The sequence below is a fragment of the Nuphar pumila genome, chromosome 3 (genome assembly GCF_984573655.1).
Source record: "Nuphar pumila chromosome 3, dmNupPumi1.hap1.1, whole genome shotgun sequence".
NCBI classification, from domain to species: domain Eukaryota; kingdom Viridiplantae; phylum Streptophyta; class Magnoliopsida; order Nymphaeales; family Nymphaeaceae; genus Nuphar; species Nuphar pumila.
In genome coordinates, this window is record NC_143251.1 from 116,256,355 (window position 1) to 116,280,104 (window position 23,750).

Sequence of the window (23,750 nt, forward strand, 5' to 3'; positions counted from 1 at the left end):
AAGGGCTGGCTATCAAATCTCTTATTTAAAAGAATTTTAAGGGATTTGGCGTCCAGTGCAAAACAATTGAATAATGGTGATTTTCAATATCATTTGATCGAAAACCTCAAAGACTACGCAAGAAGGACACAAAAAAAAAGAATAGTGGGGAGAGTCAAACTGCTATATTTGGGGGGTTCCCTCTAAAATCGGTTCAAAAATTCGATAGCGGAATTGCCCTCTGCCGCGGGTCTCGTGGGGAGTGTAGCAGAGAGGTAGCTAATCGACCACCTCTCTCGCTCCAAATATAGTGAAGAAAATCCACCTCCCCACCTGCCGCCTTCCAAATTTGGAGGTGCAGCCCCAAATCCCACCTTGCGTTTCCCAGCGCCCCACCCTCCAAAAGTGACATCCCACTCTCCCCTCTTCACCGATACGTCGAAATGACGCATACCCACATTGCCATATTCAGAGATTTGCCTGTTTTGGGGGTACCCACCTGCCAATGCCTCCTCCTTGTTACCCCAATGTGGCATAGTGCAATAAATATGCGACGTTATTGGAACCAATGCTCCTTTTTCTCCTTTTGATATAGCCTTTTCTCTTTAAGAATTGTGTGGGTTTATGGTTTTCTGGTGGGTCTGTGAAGAAGGGTTGGGGAGAAGGAGAGGGAGAGATGGGGAGGGGGAAGATTGAGATCAAGAAGATTGAGAACGTCGCTGCCAGGCAGGTCACTTTCTCGAAGCGCAGGGTGGGGATGCTGAAGAAGGCCAGGGAGCTGTCCATCTTGTGTGATGCGGAGATCGCTGTCATCGTCTTCTCGACCACCGGGAAACTATTTGAGTTCGCTAGCCATTGGTACCGTATAATCATCTATCCCTTTTAGTATTTGTGCATGTCCGACTTGCTTTGATCTGCCCATGTGGTTTTGTTGATGAGAAAGTGATGAAGACGGTGACTCCGTCTAGAAATGTTTGTTCATTTATCATGGTGATGTCCAATTGAACGAAGCTGTATGGAAATCGGGTGGACAAATTTTATATTCAGCATAGCACTGTAAATATGAATTTGATTTCTAGTAATTCATGATTAAGTGGCATATGATTTTAGTATTGGTGATGCTGATGCATGGAAATTCTTGAAGGCTATATTTACAAGTTTAATGATGCGTGTGTCTGCATTGTACTGTGCTTTTCTAGTTTGAGATTCTTACTAGCTGTGATTTGTTGATGATATGCGCTTGTTGTCAATGTACACCATGTTAATAGTTACTAATTTCCCGTCTTTTTTTTTGCAAACAGAAAGGGGTTTATGATCTGGTTATAGTTTAAAACTTGATTCTATTTAAGTGTTTGCGGGTCCTGAATTTCTGGCGGTGGCATATTTGTGTGTCTCTTTGTTTATAAGAATGCACACATTGATTGTAAACATTTATTTCATGAAATTTCCAATCTGAAAGCATCTTTCAGCCACAAATATATCACCACTTTTTTTCCCCACCTATCTTTGATTTTGTTTTGTTTTTCCTAATCTAATGCCTATATCTTAAATAGTGATATGTATTATTCTATAGATATACAGCTCTGTTCTTCATTTTGTTTAACTTTTGATGAAACCAGCAGAAATAAAAAAGTTCAAATTGAAAAAGGTAAAAAACTCTGAACAATTAAGTTTTTTGGTTGCCAAAAGCTTCTATCTATGTTGGGAATTTTGCTTCTTTAGGAAGCCACTTCCAAAGTTGGAGACTAAGCACTTCTGAAACTCAATTCCCTTATCATAGGAAGCACACGTCCAAGGCCATCAGATTTTGAATATGAAAATTGAGTTTTCACAAAAAAAAAATATATTCACATGATTGGTGGGTTGTGATTCTTGTAATAACACTACCATAGTTGACCTATTTTAGTTAGGTTAAAAAGTAAACCTTAAATAACTATATATTCACTTTTGTTTCTTACATCACTTTTTGATTAAGGGTGGACACAGGGCGGCCCAACATGGAGCCCCTAAAGGCCTGACTGACCTAAATTCATTTTCAGCCTGTTGAAAACCCGACCCAAGAATTATCAGGTCAGCCATTAGGCTCGGGTTATTTTGGTCGGCCTGCGACTCGCTAATAATTATCATGTCATCTGGAAGGAATTCATATTTATCATACCAATGGATTGAACAAAAACGCCTTCACATGCATTAAAAAGTTGGTTTTCATCCTTTATTATCTGACAGCCACCAGCCAACTGTCACTTATCACCTTCTAAAAAGTTGAAACCGTTTCATGAAGAATTGAAACATTGTATTTAAAATCTGGAGCTCATGCAACTTTATTTTTTTGAAAATTGTAGTGAACATTGAGTTTAAATTTGGCAGCGCATAAAACTTAGCCATGTTTTTTTTAGCATATTTTGTTTAAACATGGAGTGTATGAAGCCTCGACTCAGGCCGACACTGGTAGCCGAGCCCGACCTGGTAGTTTATTGGGTTGGGCTTGTCCTGACTGTTATTGGCCTGTGTCTATAGATGATGACCCGAGCCCAGACCATAATGGCCTGGATACCTGCAACCCGATAGGTACCAGGCCTGACGCCCACTCCTATTCTTGATTCTGCTTCCCTCTTTGGCAATTTTGCATAGGACTATCCACTAATTAATGATAATTAATGTAATAAGTATGCCAAATTGATAAAACAACTATGTGTCAAAAAATGAACTTGTGTTGCCAGTATAAGATCTCCATTGTTCATCTATGTCACACGGACTCTTCTAACAGGGCACCACACCCGCGTCGCACCCGCACTTAGGCGGGTGCGACACTTGGACACAACTTCCTTTGTGTTAGGTGAAGTCAACCACACTGAGGTCCATTTATCCAAAAGTAGATTCAGTTAACCCTAATAAAGATTCAAGTCCATTTTTTATCTATAATATATATATATATATATATATATATATATATATATATATATATATATATATACATAAATGCACACAAATACACATAGTGTTAACTTAAAACTGTTAAAAATTATATATATATATATCCCCACACCCCCACACCCAAGTTTTTTTAATGTGTTGCATCCGTACCCGCACTTGCATCCGCATCCGCACCCGCACCTATGTGACATAGTTGTTCATCTATATTGCCATCAAATACCCTGCAAAAACTGAACTTGGCAAACCTGATAAGGAAAAGGGTAGCTTCAATGATATCTTCATTTACCATGGACTAACTTAACTAATGATATCTAGCATCAACTAGGGATGGCAGTGGATCGGGGCGGAGGCGGGGGACAAGGTCTCCACCCCCGCCCGTCTCAAAATTCTACCCTCCATCCCCGCACGGGTTTTGATTTTAACCTCCATCCCCGTTTCATGTCCTCCATCCCTGGTCCAAATGGGGCAAGGCGGGGCGGGGCCCTGTTTCTCCTCGGTCCACTGCCATCGCTAAAGGTATTTTAGTTATTTTACTAATGGTAATGGGGGATGGGGCGGGGGAAAGCGTAAGTCCATCCCCGCTTCTATCCCTGCACGGGTTTTGATTTTAACCTCCACCCAACCTCATGTCCTCTATCTCCGGTCCAAATGGGGCGAGGCGGGGCCCCATTTTCAACCCGGTCCACTGCCATCCCTAGCAACAACTCAAAGAGCAATGAATTCTAGTAAGTGTATGCATTGCCTTAACGTTTTAGGTCCCATTTAGATGTCACTGAAAACCAGCTGTTTAACCTAGTTTTCAGTGCAAACCAAGTTTAGCAGCTCAAACCATGTTTTGTATCCATTTTGGATTTAACTGAACATGGTTTCCATTACCAGATTTTAATGAGAACTTAGTTTGTGAAAAGCCAGCCTCACCCAACTTTTTCACTTTCAAAAAACTGGTTTATCGGGGCTGGCCTCTCACCCCCATACATTGCACATTCTCCCTCTCTACCCCTTTCCCACACACCACTCGTCATTTCAAGAAAACTCATGTCTGTCATACTGCCTCATTCCCTGGTTCAAAGTTCAGACTATGGAACCTGTTGTTGTTTGGGCTGCATTATACTTTTGGGTTGAAAAAGATTCATCTGCTGCTACCAAATTGAAAAACCATCACGTCGGAAGATGTAACTCTCCTTGGATACACACCTTCTTCTTTCTTTCCCAGAGTTCACCTTCTTTAATGCACTTTCTGTTACCAATACCAGGCCTCCAGGAACCTAGTGAGTAATGACCTGCAACCATGGCCTAGTGAGTCCTACAAAAAATGATGAATAGCTTCATAGTCTTATAGATCCTAAACATCCTTTCCTGTTACTGACCAGCTTTCACCAGTCTTCAAATCTTTCAGTCGAACCTAAGAACTTCCCAGTAACAACTCTTTAAGATTCCAAAGGTGCAAGTTTAACATTTTTGCATCATCGTAAGACTGGTGCATTCTTTAATCTTATAATGTCCATCTGTGAAGCATGGACTTTGTCTAAATCACTCGAGTCAGATTGAAACAACTCTTTTCTGTGACCTGAGCTTGATGTATCTTATTATGTGATTGGCTGATGATCAGGTTGGTGTTGCCACATGCTATTTGTTGTTCCACGTTTTGAGTTTTTGACATCAGTTTAAGTTTGACTCAGAGACACTTTTACTGAGTAATATTTCCTTTCTGGTTTTCAGGCATGTATATTTCTTCATAGTTCATATACAATGCATACTGCCTTCAGTGGTGTCCAGTTTAATTTTATTTGATGCAGTCTATAATCTAAAGTACTACTTTATGTGAAGTTCATATCTAAAGGGCATCCAGGTCTTGTTGTTTTGAAAAATAAAGGTATAGAACTTCATTACTGTTTCATTAAATCAAACAATAACTAGTTACTGTGCTTTAGCAGTCAATAAGCCTCCAGATCTAAGTGAGCTAGATTTTACATGGAAGAAGCTGCAATAGGTGATACCTTCTCTATTTTCATTCAAATTTTCTGTCATTCTGAGGTTTTAAAACTAATATAATATATTTCTAAGAACAGTGTTAGACACCTATTTACAAGCTGTGTTATATGTAATGAGATATTGCAGAAATATAAAGAGTGCATACAAGCACTTACAACAATGAATAAAAGAGACAATATCACAAGTCCACAAAGGGACAATACAAGCACAAGCCTTTAAGAAGGCAACAATATAAAAAACCTCTTATTGAGAAGAGAGAAAGCTCTTAAGAATGAAAATACACAAGGGGTTCACCCCTATTTATACAAGAGGGAGAGGAGGAAAAAGGAGGGCCAAAAGGCCTCAAAAGAAGAGCCAAAAGGGGGCTCCAATGGAGTCGTTGGGAGCCCCCCAACGGTCACATTTGTGACCGTTGGGGGCTCCAACGACTCTATGGTTGGAACCCCTCTTTGGTTCTAAAAAATACAAAAATAAAAGCTAAAAAATAAATAAAGAAATTTACATTTAAACAAAATAGTTGTTTTCTAAAACAACTATGTAAAATTACAAAAATACCCCTATCGGGTATTGATGTAATATATATGAGGTACATTTTAACACCCCCCTCAAACTTTACGGGGAAAAGACAGAAAGTTTGCCAAGAAGAAACATGAAGCGGGGAGCCGGAAGAGCTTTAGTGAAGAAGTCCGCCAACTGATATTCTGAAGTGACATATGGTAGAGCAATAGTTCCTCGTAAGAATTCGTCACGAACATAGTGGAAGTCCATTTCGATATGCTTTGTACGCTCATGGAAGGTGTGATTGCTCGCAATGTAGATGACACTCTTGTTGTCGCAACATAATTTTGAGGCTTTAGTAATATCAACCCCCATGTCTTTAAGCAGACTGTGAAGCCATACAAGTTCCATTGTCGTGGTTGCCATAGCCCGATACTCAGCTTCAGTGGATGATAGTGAAACTTTCTGCTGCTTCTTGCATCGCCAGACAATCAAAGAGTCTCCTAAAAAGACACAAAAACCAGTAGTTGAGACTCGATCATTGGGATTACCTCTCCAATCGACATCAGTATAAGCAAGAAGATTCAAGGAAGAAAAGGAGGATAGAAAAAGCCCTTTATTGATGGTATTCTGAATGTAGCGGATGATTCGGAGAACAACACTCATATGCACAGTTGTAGGAGCATGCTGAAATTGGCTAACAGAGTGAACCACATGGGTGATATCTGGCCTGGTGATGGTTAAATAGGTAAGAGACCCAATGAGTTGTCTGTAAGGCGTGGGGTCTTTCAGAAGGACCCCATCCTCCAATCGTAATTTGGCATTAATAACCTCGGGAGTCTCTACTTTCTTGTCATCAGAAATCCCAGACTTAGAACAGATATCTGCAGCAAGCTTCATCTGTGACAAAATATATCCTCGAGAAGAATATGCAACTTCAATTCCAAGAAAATATCTAAGAAAACCTAAATCAGACATATCAAAATTATTTTTTAACATATTTTTAACATCAATAATACTATTTTGATCATTCCCATTGATAATCATGTCATCAACATAAAGTAACAATATTACGATACTAGCGCCTGCATTTTTAACAAAAAAAGCAATGTCAGTATAACAAGAATGAAATCCTAACTTTACCATGATATCACTGAAACGATCATACCAAGCCTTAGGAGCTTGTTTAAGACCATACAGTGCCTTTAAAAGCCGAAGTGTTTGACCTTGCTTAATATTAATTCCGGGTGGCGGATCCATGTAAACTTCTTCACTTAAACTTCCATTTAAAAAAGCATTTTTTACGTCAAGTTGATAAATAGGCCATTTTTTGGTTGATGCGACAACTATTAAGGTCCTGACACTGGTCATTCTAGCTACGGGAGCGAATGTTTCTTCATAATCAATGCCATATTCTTGGGAGTATCCTTTAGCGACTAATCTAGCTTTATATCGTTCTAAAGAGCCATCGCTTTTAGTTTTAACTTTGAAGACCCAGCAACAACCAATAGGTTTTTTGTGTGAGGGTAAATTAACTATTTCCCAAGTATTGACCTTTTTTAAAGCATTTAGTTCAACTTGCATTGCTTCAACCCAATGTGGTATATATTTAGCTTGATTATAGTGAGCCAGTTCAAAATAAGAATGTAGGAATATTAAACACGCCCGATAGTTGGGGGTTAAGGAATCATAGGATACAAACCTATTTGGGGGTATTGATATTCTAGAAGAATGTCTAACTTGTGGTTCCTCAATGGATTCAGAAATTTGAGAGTATTTTTCGAGGGCACTAATAGGATTTTCTTGATTTCTTCTTGAGTAAACATTTATATTGGTATCACTATCATGAACATTTATATTTGAATCACTATCATTTGAGGGTGTTATGTCAAGAGGGGATACCTCACGTGTATCGTCTATGTTTTCAAGAAAATCTTCTTGTATGTCATCAATAAGATCATATAAAAATATATAATCAATTTCATTTGTTTCTTCTATTTTATCAAAACCGTTCTCTTCTTCTAGAAATGTTACATCTTTTGAAACATATAGTTTATCATTCTTAAAATCATAACATCTATACCCTTTTTTATTTTCACCATATCCTAGAAAAACACATTCAATTGCTTTTGGAGATAACTTATGTCTTTTATGTAATAGGATAAAACATTTGCAACCAAAAATACGAAGATGATTGAAATCGGGTGAAAATTTAAAGAGTTTTTCATAGGGAGAAGCATTTTTTAGCTTAAAAGAGGGCATTCTATTGATTAGATAAGTTGAGGTTAGAACGGCTTCGGCCCAAAACTTCTTTGGAATATTCCTAGAAACAAGTAATGTTCTAGCGGTTTCTATAATGTGCCTATGTTTTCTTTCCGCTAGGCCATTTTGTTGGGGAGTCCTAGGACATGACTTTTGATGGCAAATGCCATTTTGGGTTAAATAGTTTTGGAATTCGTGAGATAAGTATTCACCACCGGAATCGGATCTTAAAATAGATATGTTATTTTGAAATTGATTTTGAACCTTTTTATGAAAATCTTTAAAGAAAGTAAATACTTTCGATTTATGACTAAGAAAATAAATCTAAACATACCAAGTAAAGTCATCAATAAACGTAACATAATATGAATAGCCCCCTTTAGACATAACCGGAGAAGGCCCCCAAACATCCGAATGCACCAATTCAAAAGGTCTTGATGAAAGAAAAGTTTTAGTTGGAAATGGAATAGACTTCATTTTTCCAAAAATGCAATCTTTGCAATTAATTTCTTTTTCCTTACAAAATTTGTTTCCAAAAGGAAAGAGATACATTTTGGAATAACTTGGATGACCAAGTCTTTTATGCCAAGTTTCCATGGTTTTTTCTTGGACATAAGAAAAAAAATAATTTGTAGGGAGATCGAGATGGTCCATATAATAGAGGTCTTCTTTTCTATGGCCTTGCCCAATCCGCTTCCCGGACCGGAGATCCTGCACAAAGCAACCATTAGATGAGAAAGATATTTCACATCCATGGTCGGCAATTTGAGAAACCGAAAATAGGTTTAAATTTAGTTTGGGAGCAACTCTTACTTTTGGAACACAAAAATTTTGAGAATCTTTAAAAGAGCCAATACTTGAAATTTTTAAAAAGGTTCCATCGGCCGTAGAGACACAAGAGTCATTTGAATTGGTGCAAACATCAATAAGTGCATTTTCATGAGGGGTCATATGAAAAGAAGCTCCGGAGTCAAGGATCCAAGAATACGTACCGGGTGATGATGTGGAGGCAATAGCCGCACCCGATGTGGAGGAAGAAACTTTTAGTATTTGTTGGAGAGCCATAGATATTTGTCCAAGAGTTTCTTTGATGTCATTGTTCTTGCCTTCATCTTCTTTGGTGGTGGTTTCTTTAAGAGAGGCCACCTTAGGCTTGAAGGTTCCAATAAGCTTTGGACAAGCGGGTTTAATGTGACCCGACTCATTGCAATAATGACAAACAATCATTTTTCTTCCTCCATTGTAGTTTCCTTGTTTCCCAAAATGAGGAGGCTTATAGGTTCTAACATTGTTACCCAGTTTTGATACGGCAAGGACTTCATCAACATGCTTACTCATGCCAAGCCTTGTCTCCTCTTGAGTGATTTCGGCAATAGCATCCTCAATAGGAGGAAAAATAGATCTATGGAGAAGTGAGGATCTCACTTGCTCAAATTCGGGATGTAGCCCAAAAAAGGAATTGAAACAATCGCTCTTGTTCCATTTGTTTTTGCCTTAAATCAATATCTTCCATAGAAACCCATTTTGGCTCCAAAAGAGCCAATTCATCCCATAGTGGGTTTAGGGCACTATAATAGTCTTGAATGCTAGAATCACCTTGCTTGGTGGTTTTAATCTTTTCTTGCAAGAAGTATGCTCTCGCAAGATCCTTTTGGGTATACATACCCTTCATAAAGGACCAAGCCTCATTGGCTCTACGAAATTTAGCTATATTAGCACATACCTTAAGCTCAACATTGTTCATAAACCACTCAAGGATTTTTGCGTGATTGCTTTCCCAATCTTTCACTTTTTTTTTGATGATTTTCAATGGCCTTGAGGCGAGCATCTCCTTCAAGATCCTTTTCTTGACCTTCTTCGTCCTTTGTGAGCATAAGCTTAGGTTCCGGAACGGTACCCATTACAAAACCCCAAAGCTTCTTTCCTTTGAGATTATTTTCCATTGCCGATGCCCACATCATATAATTCTTTCCATTGAGCTTGAAAGATAGGTCAATCTTTGCCTCCATGATGTTGCCACAAAGTGAGAAGATATCCACTAAATATGAGATACACGAACCACACCTTTCCTTCAAGAATCGAGTGGCTCTGATACCATGTAATGAGATATTGCGGAAATATAAAGAGTGCATACAAACACTTACAACAATGAATAAAAGAGACAATATCACAAGTCCACAAAGGGACAATACAAGCACAAGCCTTTAAGAAGACAACAATATAAAAAACCTCTTATTGAGAAGAGAGAAAGCTCTTAAGAATGAAAATACACAAGGGGTTCACCCCTATTTATACAAGAGGGAGAGGAGGAAAAAGGAGGGCCAAAAGGCCTCAAAAGAAGAGCCAAAAGGGGGCTCCCATGGAGTTGTTGGGAGCCCCCAACGGTCACATTTGTGACCGTTGGGGGCTCCAACGACTCTATGGTTGGAGCCCCTCTTTGGTTCTAAAAAATACAAAAATAAAAGCTAAAAAATAAATAAAGAAATTTACATTTAAACAAAATAGTTGTTTTCTAAAACAACTATGTAAAATTACAAAAATACCCCTATCGGGTATTGATGTAATATATATATATATATATATATATATATATATATATATATATATATATGAGGTACATTTTAACATTATATGCACTGGTTTAATGGAAAGCTTTTAGTGGGTGAGCAGTTTGCAATTCAATAATCTGAAAGGTCAGATATTTAATGTTGTAGTGGAGCCACAACTTGTGCTATTAAGTTGCACGCTAGTTATGCTTATGAAATGTGAAGCAATGAGAATCAACTGGAAAGTTTTTGAACTTGTTAAGCCTAAATTTTTCTTTTCCTTTCTTTTGAAGCATGAAAAGGACTATTGCCAGATACAACGAAGCTGTTCAACATTTGGGCCCTTTCCCTGATATTGAAACCGAGGTAATTGCTGCATATTAATTTCCTTTTGATAATTTTCAGTTAGCAATATGGAATCATGGGCTATATTGGTGATGGTTATTGACTTATTTGTAGTCATATTTTCATTAACTGAATACAACATTTGATATCTGCATACCGTACTTTCATTGGATTTTGCATTATTTTGTTTATTTAAAAATATGTTCTGAAGGGTGAATTCTCAGATTCTTTCCTCATCTATGACATTTTGTTCTTCTAAGTGCTGTAAATTTGTTAGTTGCTATGTCACATAGGTGCAGGTTCGGATGTAGGTGTGGGTACAGGTGCGGATGCGACAATGCGGCACTTTAAAAAAACTTGGGTGCGGGGAGTGTATATATATATATATGTATATAATTTTTTTTAACAGTTTTAAGTTAACACTACGTGTATTTGTGTGCATTTATGTATTTATATATATAATATAGATAAAAATGAACTTGATTAGGGTTAACTGAATATACTTTTGGATAGAAATGGACCTTAGTGTGGTTGACTTCAGCTAACACAAAGGAAGTTGTGTTCAAGTGTCGCACCCGCTTGGGTGCGGGTGCGGTGCCCTGTTAGAAGAGTTCGTGTGACATAGGTTAGGTGGAAAAGATTTATAGCACTTATAGCAATTTTTTAGAATGATCCTCTTAAATGTGAAATATACAAGCCATCAATACTGTGGAAAACACATCTTTTCTTTCGCTGCAACAAGAATCACTATGTTGACACTGTTGCAGCGTAGTTTGCTGATATTTTTGGTATGAATGACAAAAAGATGTCGACTATAAAGAACATGTTGGAGGTCTGATATCCCTTCTAGGTTATAATGAAATCAAGGAACCTCCACACACCTCAAGCAAGAGGCATAATCACACACAAGTAGTTCCAAGAACAAGCGCCACTTATGGGCCAATAAAGGACACACAAAAAGGTAAAAAATATAATCTTTGTTGAGGATCAAATGCACACAAAATGCATACCTACTGCGAAAATGTCTTCAAAGATACTATGTGCACAAAAGCTCTAAGTTCTCAACGTGTGATGTGTGCACAAAGACACAAGAAGAACACTTGGAACAAATGTGCACAAAGGCACAACACATACAAGAGATTACAAATGCACAAAGGCATAAAATAATATAGAATCTTGATTGTAATGGAGAGAGCTTTTACCAAAAAAGCTTAAGAAATACAAAGGGGATGAACCCCTATTTATACAAGTAGGAGGCCTTGGAGGGGCTCCACTCATAGACGTTGGAGGGACAATTGTGACTTTTGGAGGGAATGAAAAAAATCAAAAGCAAAAAAAAAATTACAATCATATTAAAAAAGTGAATATGCGTAAAAAGTGAAATAACAGTTTTACCCTTATCGGGTATTACAAATATATATATATCTATATTTATATGTATATATATATATATATATTCTATATATATATATGTATCTCTCTCTATATAGTTAACATTTTACATCGCCCCTCAAACTTACGATGTGATGACCGAAAGTTTGCCCAAAAGAAAATTAAATCTATGAAAACATAGTGCTTAAGAAGTCAGCTGATGTGACATAAGGGAGTTCAATTACTTTCTTTGGGTATTCTTCTCTAATATAGTGGCAGTTCATCTTGCTATGCTTCATGCGCTCATGAAATGTGTGATTTTTGGCAATATATATTGCACTTTTATTGTCACAGCACAACTTTGTTGGTGTAACGACCACAACTCATACCCCTGAAAAGTGCAATTTTTTTAAATCAATTACAGAAAGTTTCCCAGAAACCCATGGCCTTTACAGTTCTATTTCACATCCACAAAACCATAAGGGATCTTACACCCTATATTTCAAACCAAACCCAAACTGAATCAACTTTATTAATTCAAAAATCCAATAGTCTGAGACAAGTGCAAAATAAAAGAATCAGAGTAAGCAAATGAGTAAGTGAAGGAGTAGAGCCACGTTGTTCTTAAGTGATCTATTCAGCAGTCGCAATGCACTCGTAGCTCTCCCAGAAGCGAGTCCCATCACTGTGTTAAAACATATGTAATAATACCATAATACCCGATAGGGGTATTATGGTCATTTCACAAAGTACCCCATAGGGGTACTTATTTTGTTTCTCTTATTTTACTGTTTTTTATTTTTCTTTTTATTTTTTAATATGTATTTTTTGGATACCGAAAAGGGCCCCCACAATGGAGTCGTTGGGGCCCCCAACGGTCACATATGTGACCGTTGGGGGCTCCCAACGACTCTATTGGGAGCCCCTTTGGTCTCTTTTTCTTATAAATAGGGAGAACCCCCCATGTATGTTGTATTGCTCTTGAGAGCTCCTCTTCAATAATAGTGATATTAGTTTTCATGTGTGTAGCCTTTTTATAAGGCCCTTTGTATATCCCTTAGTGGATTTCCTCTCTTGTGCTTGTTGCACTTGTCCGTGTGGGACATAGTGAATGCTTTAGCATTCTTGGCTTCTTCCGCTTATTTTATTACATGGTATCAGAGCCATACGATCTTCTAAAGGTAAAATCTTGTCTCTCTCTACTTCTTTTCTTTCTCACATCTTCATTGTGTAGCAATGGAAGTCAAGATCGATCTATCATTCAAACTCAATGGAAAAAATTACATGATGTGGGCATCCGCAATGGAGAATAATTTCAAAGGCAAGAAGCTTTGGGGTTATGTAATGGGAACCGTTCCGGAACCCCAACTTAAGCTCACAAAGATGGAAGGAGATCAAGAGAAAGCACTTGAAGGCGATGCTCGTCTCAAGGCCATTGAAGATTATAATCATCAAATGGAAGATTGGGAGAGCAACCATGCAAAAATCCTAGCATGGTTTATGAATAATGTCGAACTCAAGGTATGTGCAAATATTGCAAAATTCCGCCGGGAAATGAAGCTTGGTTTTTTATGAAGGGTATGTTTACCCAAAAGGATCTTGCAAGAGCTTATTTCTTGCAAGAAAAAGTAAGAACCACAAAACAAGGTGACATGAGCATACAAGATTACTATAGTGCTCTAAATCCTTTGTGGGATGAATTGGCTCTTTTAGAGCCTAAATGGGTATCTATGGAGGATGTGGTTCTAAGACAAAAACAAATGGAACAAGATAGATTGTTTCAATTTTTATTTGGGCTTCGTCCCGAATTTGAACAAGTGAGATCCTCACTTCTCCATAGATCCACGTTTCCTCCCTTAGAAGAGGCTATTGCCGAGATTACTCAAGAAGAGACTAGGCATAGCATGGGTAAAAGCATAAAGGAAGTTCTTGCCGTATCTAAACCCGGCAATCATATTAAAACATACAAACCACCTCATTTTGGTAAGCAAGGGAGTGGTGGAAGAAAAATGATTATATGTCACCATTGTTATGAGCCGGGACATATTAAACCCGTTTGCCCAAAGCTAAATGGGGCATTCAAGCCAAAGGTGGCTTCCGTTGAAGAATCCACCACCAAAGAAGATGACGGCAAGAACGGGGATCTCAAAGATACTCTTGGACAAATCTCCTTGGCTCTTCAACAAATTCTAAAGGTCACTTCTTCCACCTCCGGTGCCGCCATTGCCTCATCATCACCTCCCGGTACGTACTCTTGGATTTTAGATTCTGGAGCCTCTTTTCACATGACTCATGAAAATGCATTAACCAATGTGCACGCCAATTCTAAATTATCTTGTGTCTCTACCGCCGATGGAACTTTTCTCAAAATAAATGGTATTGGAACTCTTGATTCTAAAAATATTCAAAATTTTCTTGTTCCAAAAGTTAGAATAATTCCTAAATTAAATCTTAACCTCTTTTCCGTTTCTCAAATAGCCGACCATGGATGTGAAATATCTTTCTCATCCCAAGGATGCTTTGTGCAGGATCTCCGGTCCGGGAAGCGGATTGGGCAAGGCCATAGGAAGGGAGACCCTTATTTTATGGATAACTTAACACTTCCAAATACCTCATTTTGTACTTATGTCCAAGACAAAAATATTGAAACTTGGCATAAAAGACTTGGACATCCAAGTTACTCTAAAATGTATCTTTTTCCTTTTGGAAACAAGTTTTGTAAAGAAAAAGATATCAATTGCAAAGATTGCATTTTTGGAAAAATGAAATCTACTCCTTTTCCTATTAGAACTTTTGTGACAACAAGACCTTTTGAATTGGTGCATTCCGATGTATGGGGGCCATCTCCGGTTTTATCCAAAGGTGGTTATTCGTATTATGTTACGTTTATTGATGATTATACTAGATACGTATGGATTTATTTTCTTAATGCTAAATCAGAAGTTTTTAACTTCTTCAAAGAATTTCATGCAAAAGTTCAAAATCAATTTCAAAGTCAAATATCCATTCTTAGATCCGATTCGGGTGGAGAGTACTTATCAAATGATTTTCAATCATATCTAAAACAACATGGCATTTGTCATCAAAAATCTTGCCCAAGGACTCCTCAACAAAACGGTCTAGCGGAGAGAAAACATAGACATATTTTAGAAACCACTAGATCCTTACTCATTTCTAAAAATATTCCTAAAAATTTTTGGGCCGAAGCCGTGTTGACCTCCACCTATTTAATCAATAGGATGCCATCTTCAAAATTGAATAATATCTCTCCTTATAAAAAACTTTTCAATATGACTCCCGACTACAATCGTCTTCGTATTTTCGGGTGTAAATGCTTTGTTCTTTTGCATAAAAGAGATAAATTGTCACCTAAAGCAATAGAATGCGTATTTTTAGGATATGGCGAAAATCAAAAGGGCTATAGATGCTTTGACTATAAGAACAATAAATTATTTGTTTCCAAAGATGTGACGTTTTTAGAAGATGAAAATGGATTTGAAATTTTGGAAAAACCAAATGAAATTGATTATATGTTTATCAATGATCTTTTAGAAGACTCAAATGATGATCTTTTGAGTCATCCGGAATCTTTAGAAAATACTCATGATAATGATGTATCACCAACTAATGGTGACAATCTCCAAGTATACACTCGGCGTGAGGAAGCACAATCTATTAGTGCTTTAGAAAAATTCTTGCGGCTTAATGAACCCCTAGAAGAAACCTCTCTTAGGCGTTCTTCTAGAGAATCCATTCCACCAAATAGGTTTGTCTCATATGAAACTCTCTCACCTAAATATAGAGCTTGTCTAATTGCCTTGCATTCTTACTATGAACCTTCCCACTATAATCAAGCAAAAAATATTCCTCATTGGGTTGAAGCAATGAAAGTTGAACTAGATGCTTTAAATAAGGCTAAAAGTTGGGAAATAGTTCATTTTCCTCCAAATAAAAAAGCTATAGGATGTCGATGGGTCTACAAAGTCAAAACAAAAAGTGATGGTTCCCTAGAACGTTATAAAGCTAGATTAGTTGCTAAGGGATATTCACAAGAATATGGCATCGATTATGAGGAGACTTTTGCCCCCGTGGCTCGCATGACAAGTGTTAGAACTCTAATAGCAGTAGCATCATCTAAGAAATGGCCTATATTTCAATTAGATGTTAAAAATGCCTTTCTTAATGGTCAGTTGAATGAAGAAGTATATATGGACCCTCCGCCGGGAATTAATGTTAACCAAGGTCAAACTCTTCGGTTATTAAAAGCTTTATATGGTCTTAAACAAGCCCCTAAGGCTTGGTATGATAGATTTAGTGCTATCATGTTAAAATTGGGATTTCGTTCATGTTATACTGACACTGCTCTCTTTGTTAAACGTGCAGGTAATAGTATCATCATCCTTCTGCTTTATGTTGATGATATGATCATCACTAGCAATGATGAAAGTGGTATTCTTAATGTTAAAAATATGTTAAAACATAATTTTGATATGTCTGATCTGGGTTTTTTCAGCTACTTTCTTGGTATAGAAGTAGCATACTCTCCTCGAGGGTATATACTGTCACAGATGAAGCTTGCTGCAGACATATGTTCCAAATCTGGGATTTCAGATGACAAAAAGGTGGAGACTCCCGAGGTTATCAATGCTAAACTACGACTGGAGGATGGAGTTCTGCTGGATGATCCTACGCCCTACAGGCAACTCATAGGCTCCCTCACCTATCTGACTATCACCAGGCCGGATATTGCTCATGCTGTGCACTCTGCAAGTCAATTTCAGCATGCTCCTACATCTGTGCATATAAGTGCTGTGCTCCGGATCATTCGATACATAAAAAATACTTTGACTAAAGGGCTATTCCTATCCTCAATCTCTTCCTTAGACTTACTGGCTTATACTGATGCTGACTGGGGAGGAAACCCAAATGATCGAATCTCAACTACTGGCTTTTGTGTTTTTCTAGGAGATTCGCTAATTGCTTGGAGGTGCAAGAAACAACAGAAAGTCTCGTTGTCTTCTACTGAAGCAGAATACAGGGCTATGACAACCACTACAATGGAGCTTGTGTGGCTTCGAAGTCTTCTTCAAGATATGGGAGTCGAAATTACCGGTGCTTCGAAGCTTTGTTGCGACAACAAAAGTGCCATCTATATTGCCAGCAACCACACCTTTCATGAAAGGACTAAACATATTGAGATGGACTGTCATTATGTACGTGATGAATATCTTCGTGGGACAGTTACACTGCCATATGTCACTTCAGAATATCAACTTGCAGATTTCTTTACCAAAGCCCTGCCTGCTCCTCGCTTCTTGTTCCTTCTTGGCAAACTTTCGGTCATTCCCCCGTAAAGTTTGAGGGGGGTGTTAAAACATATGTAATAATACCATAATACCCGATAGGGGTATTATGGTCATTTCACAAAGTACCCCATAGGGGTACTTATTTTGTTTCTCTTATTTTACTGTTTTTTATTTTTCTTTTTATTTTTTAATATGTATTTTTTGGATACCAAAAAGGGGCCCCACAGTGGAGTCGTTGGGGCCCCCAACAGTCACATATGTGACCGTTGGGGGCTCCCAACGACTCTATTGGGAGCCCTTTTGGTCTCCTTTTCTTATAAATAGGGGGAACCCCCCATGTATGTTGTATTGCTCTTGAGAGCTCCTCTTCAATAATAGTGATATTATTTTTCATGTGTGTAGCCTTTTTATAAGGCCCTTTGTATATCCCTTAGTGGATTTCCTCTCTTGTGCTTGTTGCACTTGTCCGTGTGGGACATAGTGAATGCTTTAGCATTCTTGGCTTCTTCCGCTTATTTCATTACACACTGGGCGTCAGAGACTGTAAGATATAAAAATATGGGCGTCAGAACTAAAGTTTTTGCGTACTAATCCCTCTAATGAAACAAATAAGCATAAAGAATATAGATAAGATTCATACAATAATTTAAAGAGATATTACTAGAATAATTACATAATATCAAGTAAGCAGTAAGAATATTTATCATGCAACAAGTTGCAATATCATGCAATTAATCTTACAGGACAAATTAAAGAAACAAGTAAATATGCATGATCTAATGCATAACAAAAAAATGCATGAATTCAATGCCTATGCATGATCAATTCATTATCTTTAATCAAGTCTTCTTTCATATGCATGTCCCTATTAGGATGCACACACATTTAAGTTTTACTTTTTATTATTATCATGACTTGCAGATACTCAAGACGAGTAAGAATTTTCGAGGTCAAGTAGGGTTCCTAGGGTAACTTAGCACACAAGTAGTATTTTATTACTGGGTTTCAAACTTAGCCTTCGACCGAAATAGCCTTCGGAACATTAGACCACCCATCTAATGTCGGGACAAAAGTACAAATTTTCTTGGTATACCAAAATAACAACTGTATCTACACACCACTCCCAGGCAAAGTGGCAGAAACTCTCTAAAACCGTAGCTAGGAGAGAGAACTTTGATATCAGATTCGGGGGCAACAATAATGCACACAGAGTTTTTGTATCTTTTTGGTTTCCCCAAAACCACAACGTCAAGAGTCTCATACTCCCGACGAGACATTTTAGAATGTATATTACACTGTTATTTATCTTTAAGTTATTATTAATAGTTGTTTCATTAATTTGCAATTTAGCATGCAAAATTAATATCACAAATTCGCATTTCCAAATGTGAGGCTCATCACGAGACTCTAGCCCGTGGAAAAATGCAGAACAATGCAATATAGAGAAAAATGTTAAATGCGATTTTTGTGATGTATAAAAACAAGTAAAGGAGCAATCCAAGCTCAGGTCTCACCAGGCCCGCGATGATCCATTGAATGCAAAAAAATCGTAACAATCATGCTATAAATGCAATGATGTCGGCATGCTCTCAACATGCACACTCATATATGTCGAATGACAATGTGCATGCATTAAACATCCATATGCATATGTTCACAACCTTCATGTGCATGTTCTTATGTGTAGTCATTCACATATATGCTTCCATTCATGAGAGCTAAATTTTAAAAATGAAAACATGCATATATCCGCAAACCATACATCATCTCATGTACACATATGTACTTGAAGCAAGCTGCATATGACACAATGTTTAAGAGTGCCACGCCACTTAAAGCACATGAAACTCATTCATGCATAGAATGATTCAAAACCCTTAAACAAGCCATAACATGAACATAGTCTATATACATCTATTCTTGGAACTAGGCCAACACCATGGAAATAGAATACATTCATTTTTTTTGTAATATGAACAGGCCAGCTGTGGAAATAGAATACATTCACCTGGCAGTCAGCCACCCGCTCAACACTAACAAAAAAAAACTTCAGTATATATTTTTTTTGAATAAACCCCTGCCCACCAGGTCTGGCTCGGTTCTGCCAGCCTGGTAGACCCAGCTGGTGACACTAATAGTGAGTCACAGTCTGGCTCTAATTTGCTGGACTGTTGACTCGCTGACCCACTCATTTTTTTCCAGCTTGGCAGCATACAGACTGAGCAAACTCAAATGCCTGATTTAAAATTTGTGTTGAGCACCAAGTGTATGGCTCATATACACATGTATACATATAAACCCCTCTTTCATTTTCAGGGCTCAAGCATTTACTTACAGTGGTTCAGATTCATGTTTCCAATTAGGTGAGCATATGCAAACCAATCTAACCTACAATATAGGCATGCATATACGGATTTCAATAGATGAAATCTGTATACTTATGCATATACCGATTTCTTCATTGGAGAAGCATGAATAACAAACTCTTTTCAGATGTATAATATGCATACACATATTCATACCATGATCATGCAACTGTTTAAGAAAAATACATGTTGAAAACAGAAACACATTGCATGCATTCCACGATTCTATATGGATATTGACCTATCATAAACAAGCACCCTATGTGCTCTTTAGATCATGAATAAAAATCTGTTTCAACAAAGAAAAACATGTACAAAAATTTTTATGTGAGGGAAGATTGAAAGGATCATAAGTACATCCATGAAAATCGATATCCACCAAAAGGGACCTCTAAATAAGCTCATCTACTACCAATAACAATTCTATTTTAGTATGTACATAATTTTATTTCATGAAAGAATGAAAATAATCAAGAATACAACCATGGAGGAAGATCCATGCATCTTCCTTCATGTATTTTGCGAAAACATAGACAGAGACACTTTTTCATGGATTTCCATCAAATTATTGCATGAAAATCCAATCTATATCAATTTATCACTTATTTAAGAGAGAAAACCCATACCTTGAATAAACAATGAAAAAAAAATAAGGGTGGAGGTTGAAAAACGTGGGTGGAGGGCTGGAGCTAACCTCCTCCTCCTCTTTTTCCTCCTTCCTCTCTTTTCCTTCTCTCTTTGTTTCTTTCTGTTTTTTTTTTCCTTCCTTCTTTTTTTTTACTTTAAATAGCCAAGAGGGGGTGACGCCTCCCCCCCCCCCCCCTTCTCCAGCCCTCTTTAGATGGGTTGGGGAGGGAGAGTTTCCTCCTACGAGGACTCTCTCTCACCTTCCTTTTTTTCCAAAATTTCCAAAACTCTTATTTTTGACTTTTTCAAAGTTTCCAAATTTTTGTTTTTAGGAGTCTTTCTAAACTCTCTTTAGCCATCTAGGCATGTACAAGGACTCTTTTAAGAAGTCCAAAATCACTCATAATAAAAATTCAGAATTGGTAAAAATTAATTAATTAATTAATTATTTAATAATTAATTATTTAATAATTAATTAAATATTTTTGAAATTTCAAAGTTAGTTTAATTACTTTAGGAGTCTTCTTAACTCTAGCTAACTTTAATTTAAAGCTTTAAACTGAATTTAAAGCTAGATATTCATTGGACATGGATTTGGATTTGGATCTGTATCCAATCCAAAACAAAATTGGATTATGATCTGGATCAAATTCAGATTAATATGGGTCTTGGATAAGGCCAAATCCATATTAATTCGGATTATAAGCATTGGATCCAATCCGATCCAACTCCGGATCCAATTTGACAAATTGTTCTTTTTAAAAAAAATTCAATTTTCGGGCCAACCAGAATTCGAATTCATAAACGAAAAATACCATTGCGCTCAGAATTCCGAGACGCATTCAACGATATATAGCTTGAATATAAATTCCGAATTTCGCCCGAAAATAACCCGAATTTTGCTCGAATTTAAAAGTCAAAAATTAAACTTTTTCTCACATTTAAAGTGGCTCGTTTAGACCTAGTTGATGAGACTTGGTCCAAGCCTAGACTCAAAAGCATCGATCTAATATTGAGGTTCAAACGATTTTTCTCCCAGACTTAGCCAAATTTTCAAAAAATCTGAAAATGACTAAGTATGAAAATACACGATATTACGGTAGGTCCTTGAACACGAACACCCATATCTTTCAGCAACCGCCGAATCTAAACAATTTTCATGGTTGTAGTTGCCATAACTCGGTACTCAGCCTCAGTAGAAGACAAAGACACTTTCTGTTGTTTCTTATATCTCCAAGAAACCAATGATTCACCTAGAAAGACACAAAAACCAATGGTGGGGTGCCAATTATTTGGGTCACCTCCCTAATCAGAGTCAATATAAAAAATTAAATTTAATTCAAAAGATAAAGATAGAAATACTTTCTTATTTATGGTCCCCTCTACATATCTGATAATTCAAAGAATGACACTCATATGAACGGTCGTAAGGGTGTGCTGAAATTGACTTGCAACATGTACTGCATGAGCGATATATGGCTTGGTAATACTAAGATAAATCAATGATCCGCCGAGTTGCCTGTAAGGAGCAGGATCTTCTAGAGGAGTCCCATCATCAATCTTCATTTTTGTTCCTACTATTTCAGGAGTTTCATATATTTTATCATCTTTAATGCTTGACCAGTCAAAGACCTCACAAGCAAGTTTAGTTTGAGACAAAAAATAGCCCCTGTGAGAATAGGCAACTTCAATGCATAAAAAATATGTCAGAAAACCCAAGTTCGATATTTCAATTTTTTCTGTTAATGCAGACTTGATACTCTTGATTTCTTTGGCATCATCCTCTGCGATCAACATATCGTCAACATATAATAACAAAATCACAATTTCTGCATCAGATTTCTTGACAAACAGAGCAGTGTCAATATAACATGAAATAAATCCCTTTTTACCATTAAATTGTTAAATTGATCATACCAAGCCTTGGGAGTTTGTTTCAAACCATAAAGAGCTTTTCATAGGCGAAAAACTTTTCCCTTAGGCACATCTATACCCGCAAGAGCATCCATATAGAATTCTTTATTTAAATCTCCATTTAAGAATGCATTTTTAACATTCATTTGATATATGTTCTATTTTTTAATAAATGCAATTGTAATTAAGCACCTAACAATAACCATTCGCGCAACAGAGGCAAAGGTTTATGTTGAGAAGTAGTAACTATCTAATGGGTCGGGTCTCTGGTATTTAATTATTGTTCTTAAGGGTATTATTGTATATTCTTTGTTGCTGGCTAATCTCTCTATTTAAGTGAGATTAGCCGTAATGAGAATACACGATTTCTATTCTTCTCTCTCTCTCTCTCTTCCTCTCTCTCTTGTTTAATTGAAAACCCTAGCCGCCGACTTCAACATGGTATCAGAGCAGGTTGCAGATCTGGGCGTGTGATCTGATCAAGTTCCTCCTCAAATAGGCTGCAGCTACCTAGTTGCTCAACTCATCTGTAGCAACTAGGTTTACGTGTCAGAGTGGTTGCAGATCTGGGCGTCATCTTTGTTCTTGGTATGTCGTAGAGGATAGATTTGTTGTTGACATCAGAGTGGAGGCCAGTAGATGAATGCAAGCATGTGATCTCTGCGTCGTGGTCATCGGATCTGGGTATCGATCTGAGGGTGAATGACATAGTTTTTACGATTCAAGTTTGCGTTCAGTTTTGGGTGATTATAAACTTCTTGTCGTGGTTGTGGGTTTCATGCTGCGTGTCACAACCTTTCCCTTTGTGATCTAAATCAGATCTGTTAGGTCGATGGAAGTGTTTGTGGGTGGTGTTTTAAATAAGACAATGGAAGTTGTCGATCGTGTGGAAAATCAGATTTGACCAGCGTCTCTTAAATCTGATCAGACCTATTAGTGTTGAAGTTACCGATCGTGTGGAAAATCAGATTTGATCAGCGTCTCTTAAATCTGATCAGACCTATTAGTGTTGAAGTTGCCGATCGGTGTGGAAAACCGGATTTGATCAGCGTCTCTTAAATTTGATTAGATCTATTGGTGTTACAGTTGCATATCGGTGTTGGTCAGATATATAGTTGTTGCAGAAGACTGTGTGTGTGTGTGTGGGGAGTGTCTGTGAAGTGAGACACATCTACAACCCGATTCCATGGCTGAAACACAGAAAACTGAAGTGAAGAATGACTCAACGATTGATTATAAGGCTTTTGCTAATCCATTCTCCTATGGATCATTTGTAAAACTCGATGAGACTAACTATGCTAGATGGTCTCGTACGTTCCTGATGTCTGTCTCAGGGCATCGCAAAAAACATATTTTGTTAGAAAGTGAGCCTAAAGACAAAACTATAAAATATGCGACATGGGAAGAGGACAATGATATAGTCATGTCGTGGATTATGAACAGTGTGCAACCTTCTGTCGCTGATGGGCTAATTTATTACACAACTGCAAAACAAATGTGGGATAATTTGCGAGATACTTACTCACAAGAAACTAATGTAAGTCGTATTCTTCAAGTGGAACAAGAGATCTATCAATTGCAGCAAGGAGAGCAACTCTAGCCCAGTACTA

The 23,750-nt window shown here is 37.4% G+C and overlaps 1 protein-coding gene across 1 annotated transcript in view; it reads left to right on the plus strand.

Annotated features, from left to right (window-relative positions):
* Nucleotides 1–454: 454 nt before the first annotated feature.
* Nucleotides 455–23,750, plus strand: part of AGL15 (AGAMOUS-like 15) — a 97,612-nt gene continuing 74,316 nt past the window's right edge. The window contains exons 1-3 of the mRNA XM_090000904.1: nt 455–837; nt 10,505–10,577; nt 12,601–12,603. Of these exons, the coding sequence (XP_089857030.1) occupies nt 656–837; nt 10,505–10,577; nt 12,601–12,603 (258 nt within the window). The 5' untranslated portion in view covers nt 455–655. The remainder of the gene's footprint in view (nt 838–10,504; nt 10,578–12,600; nt 12,604–23,750) is intronic.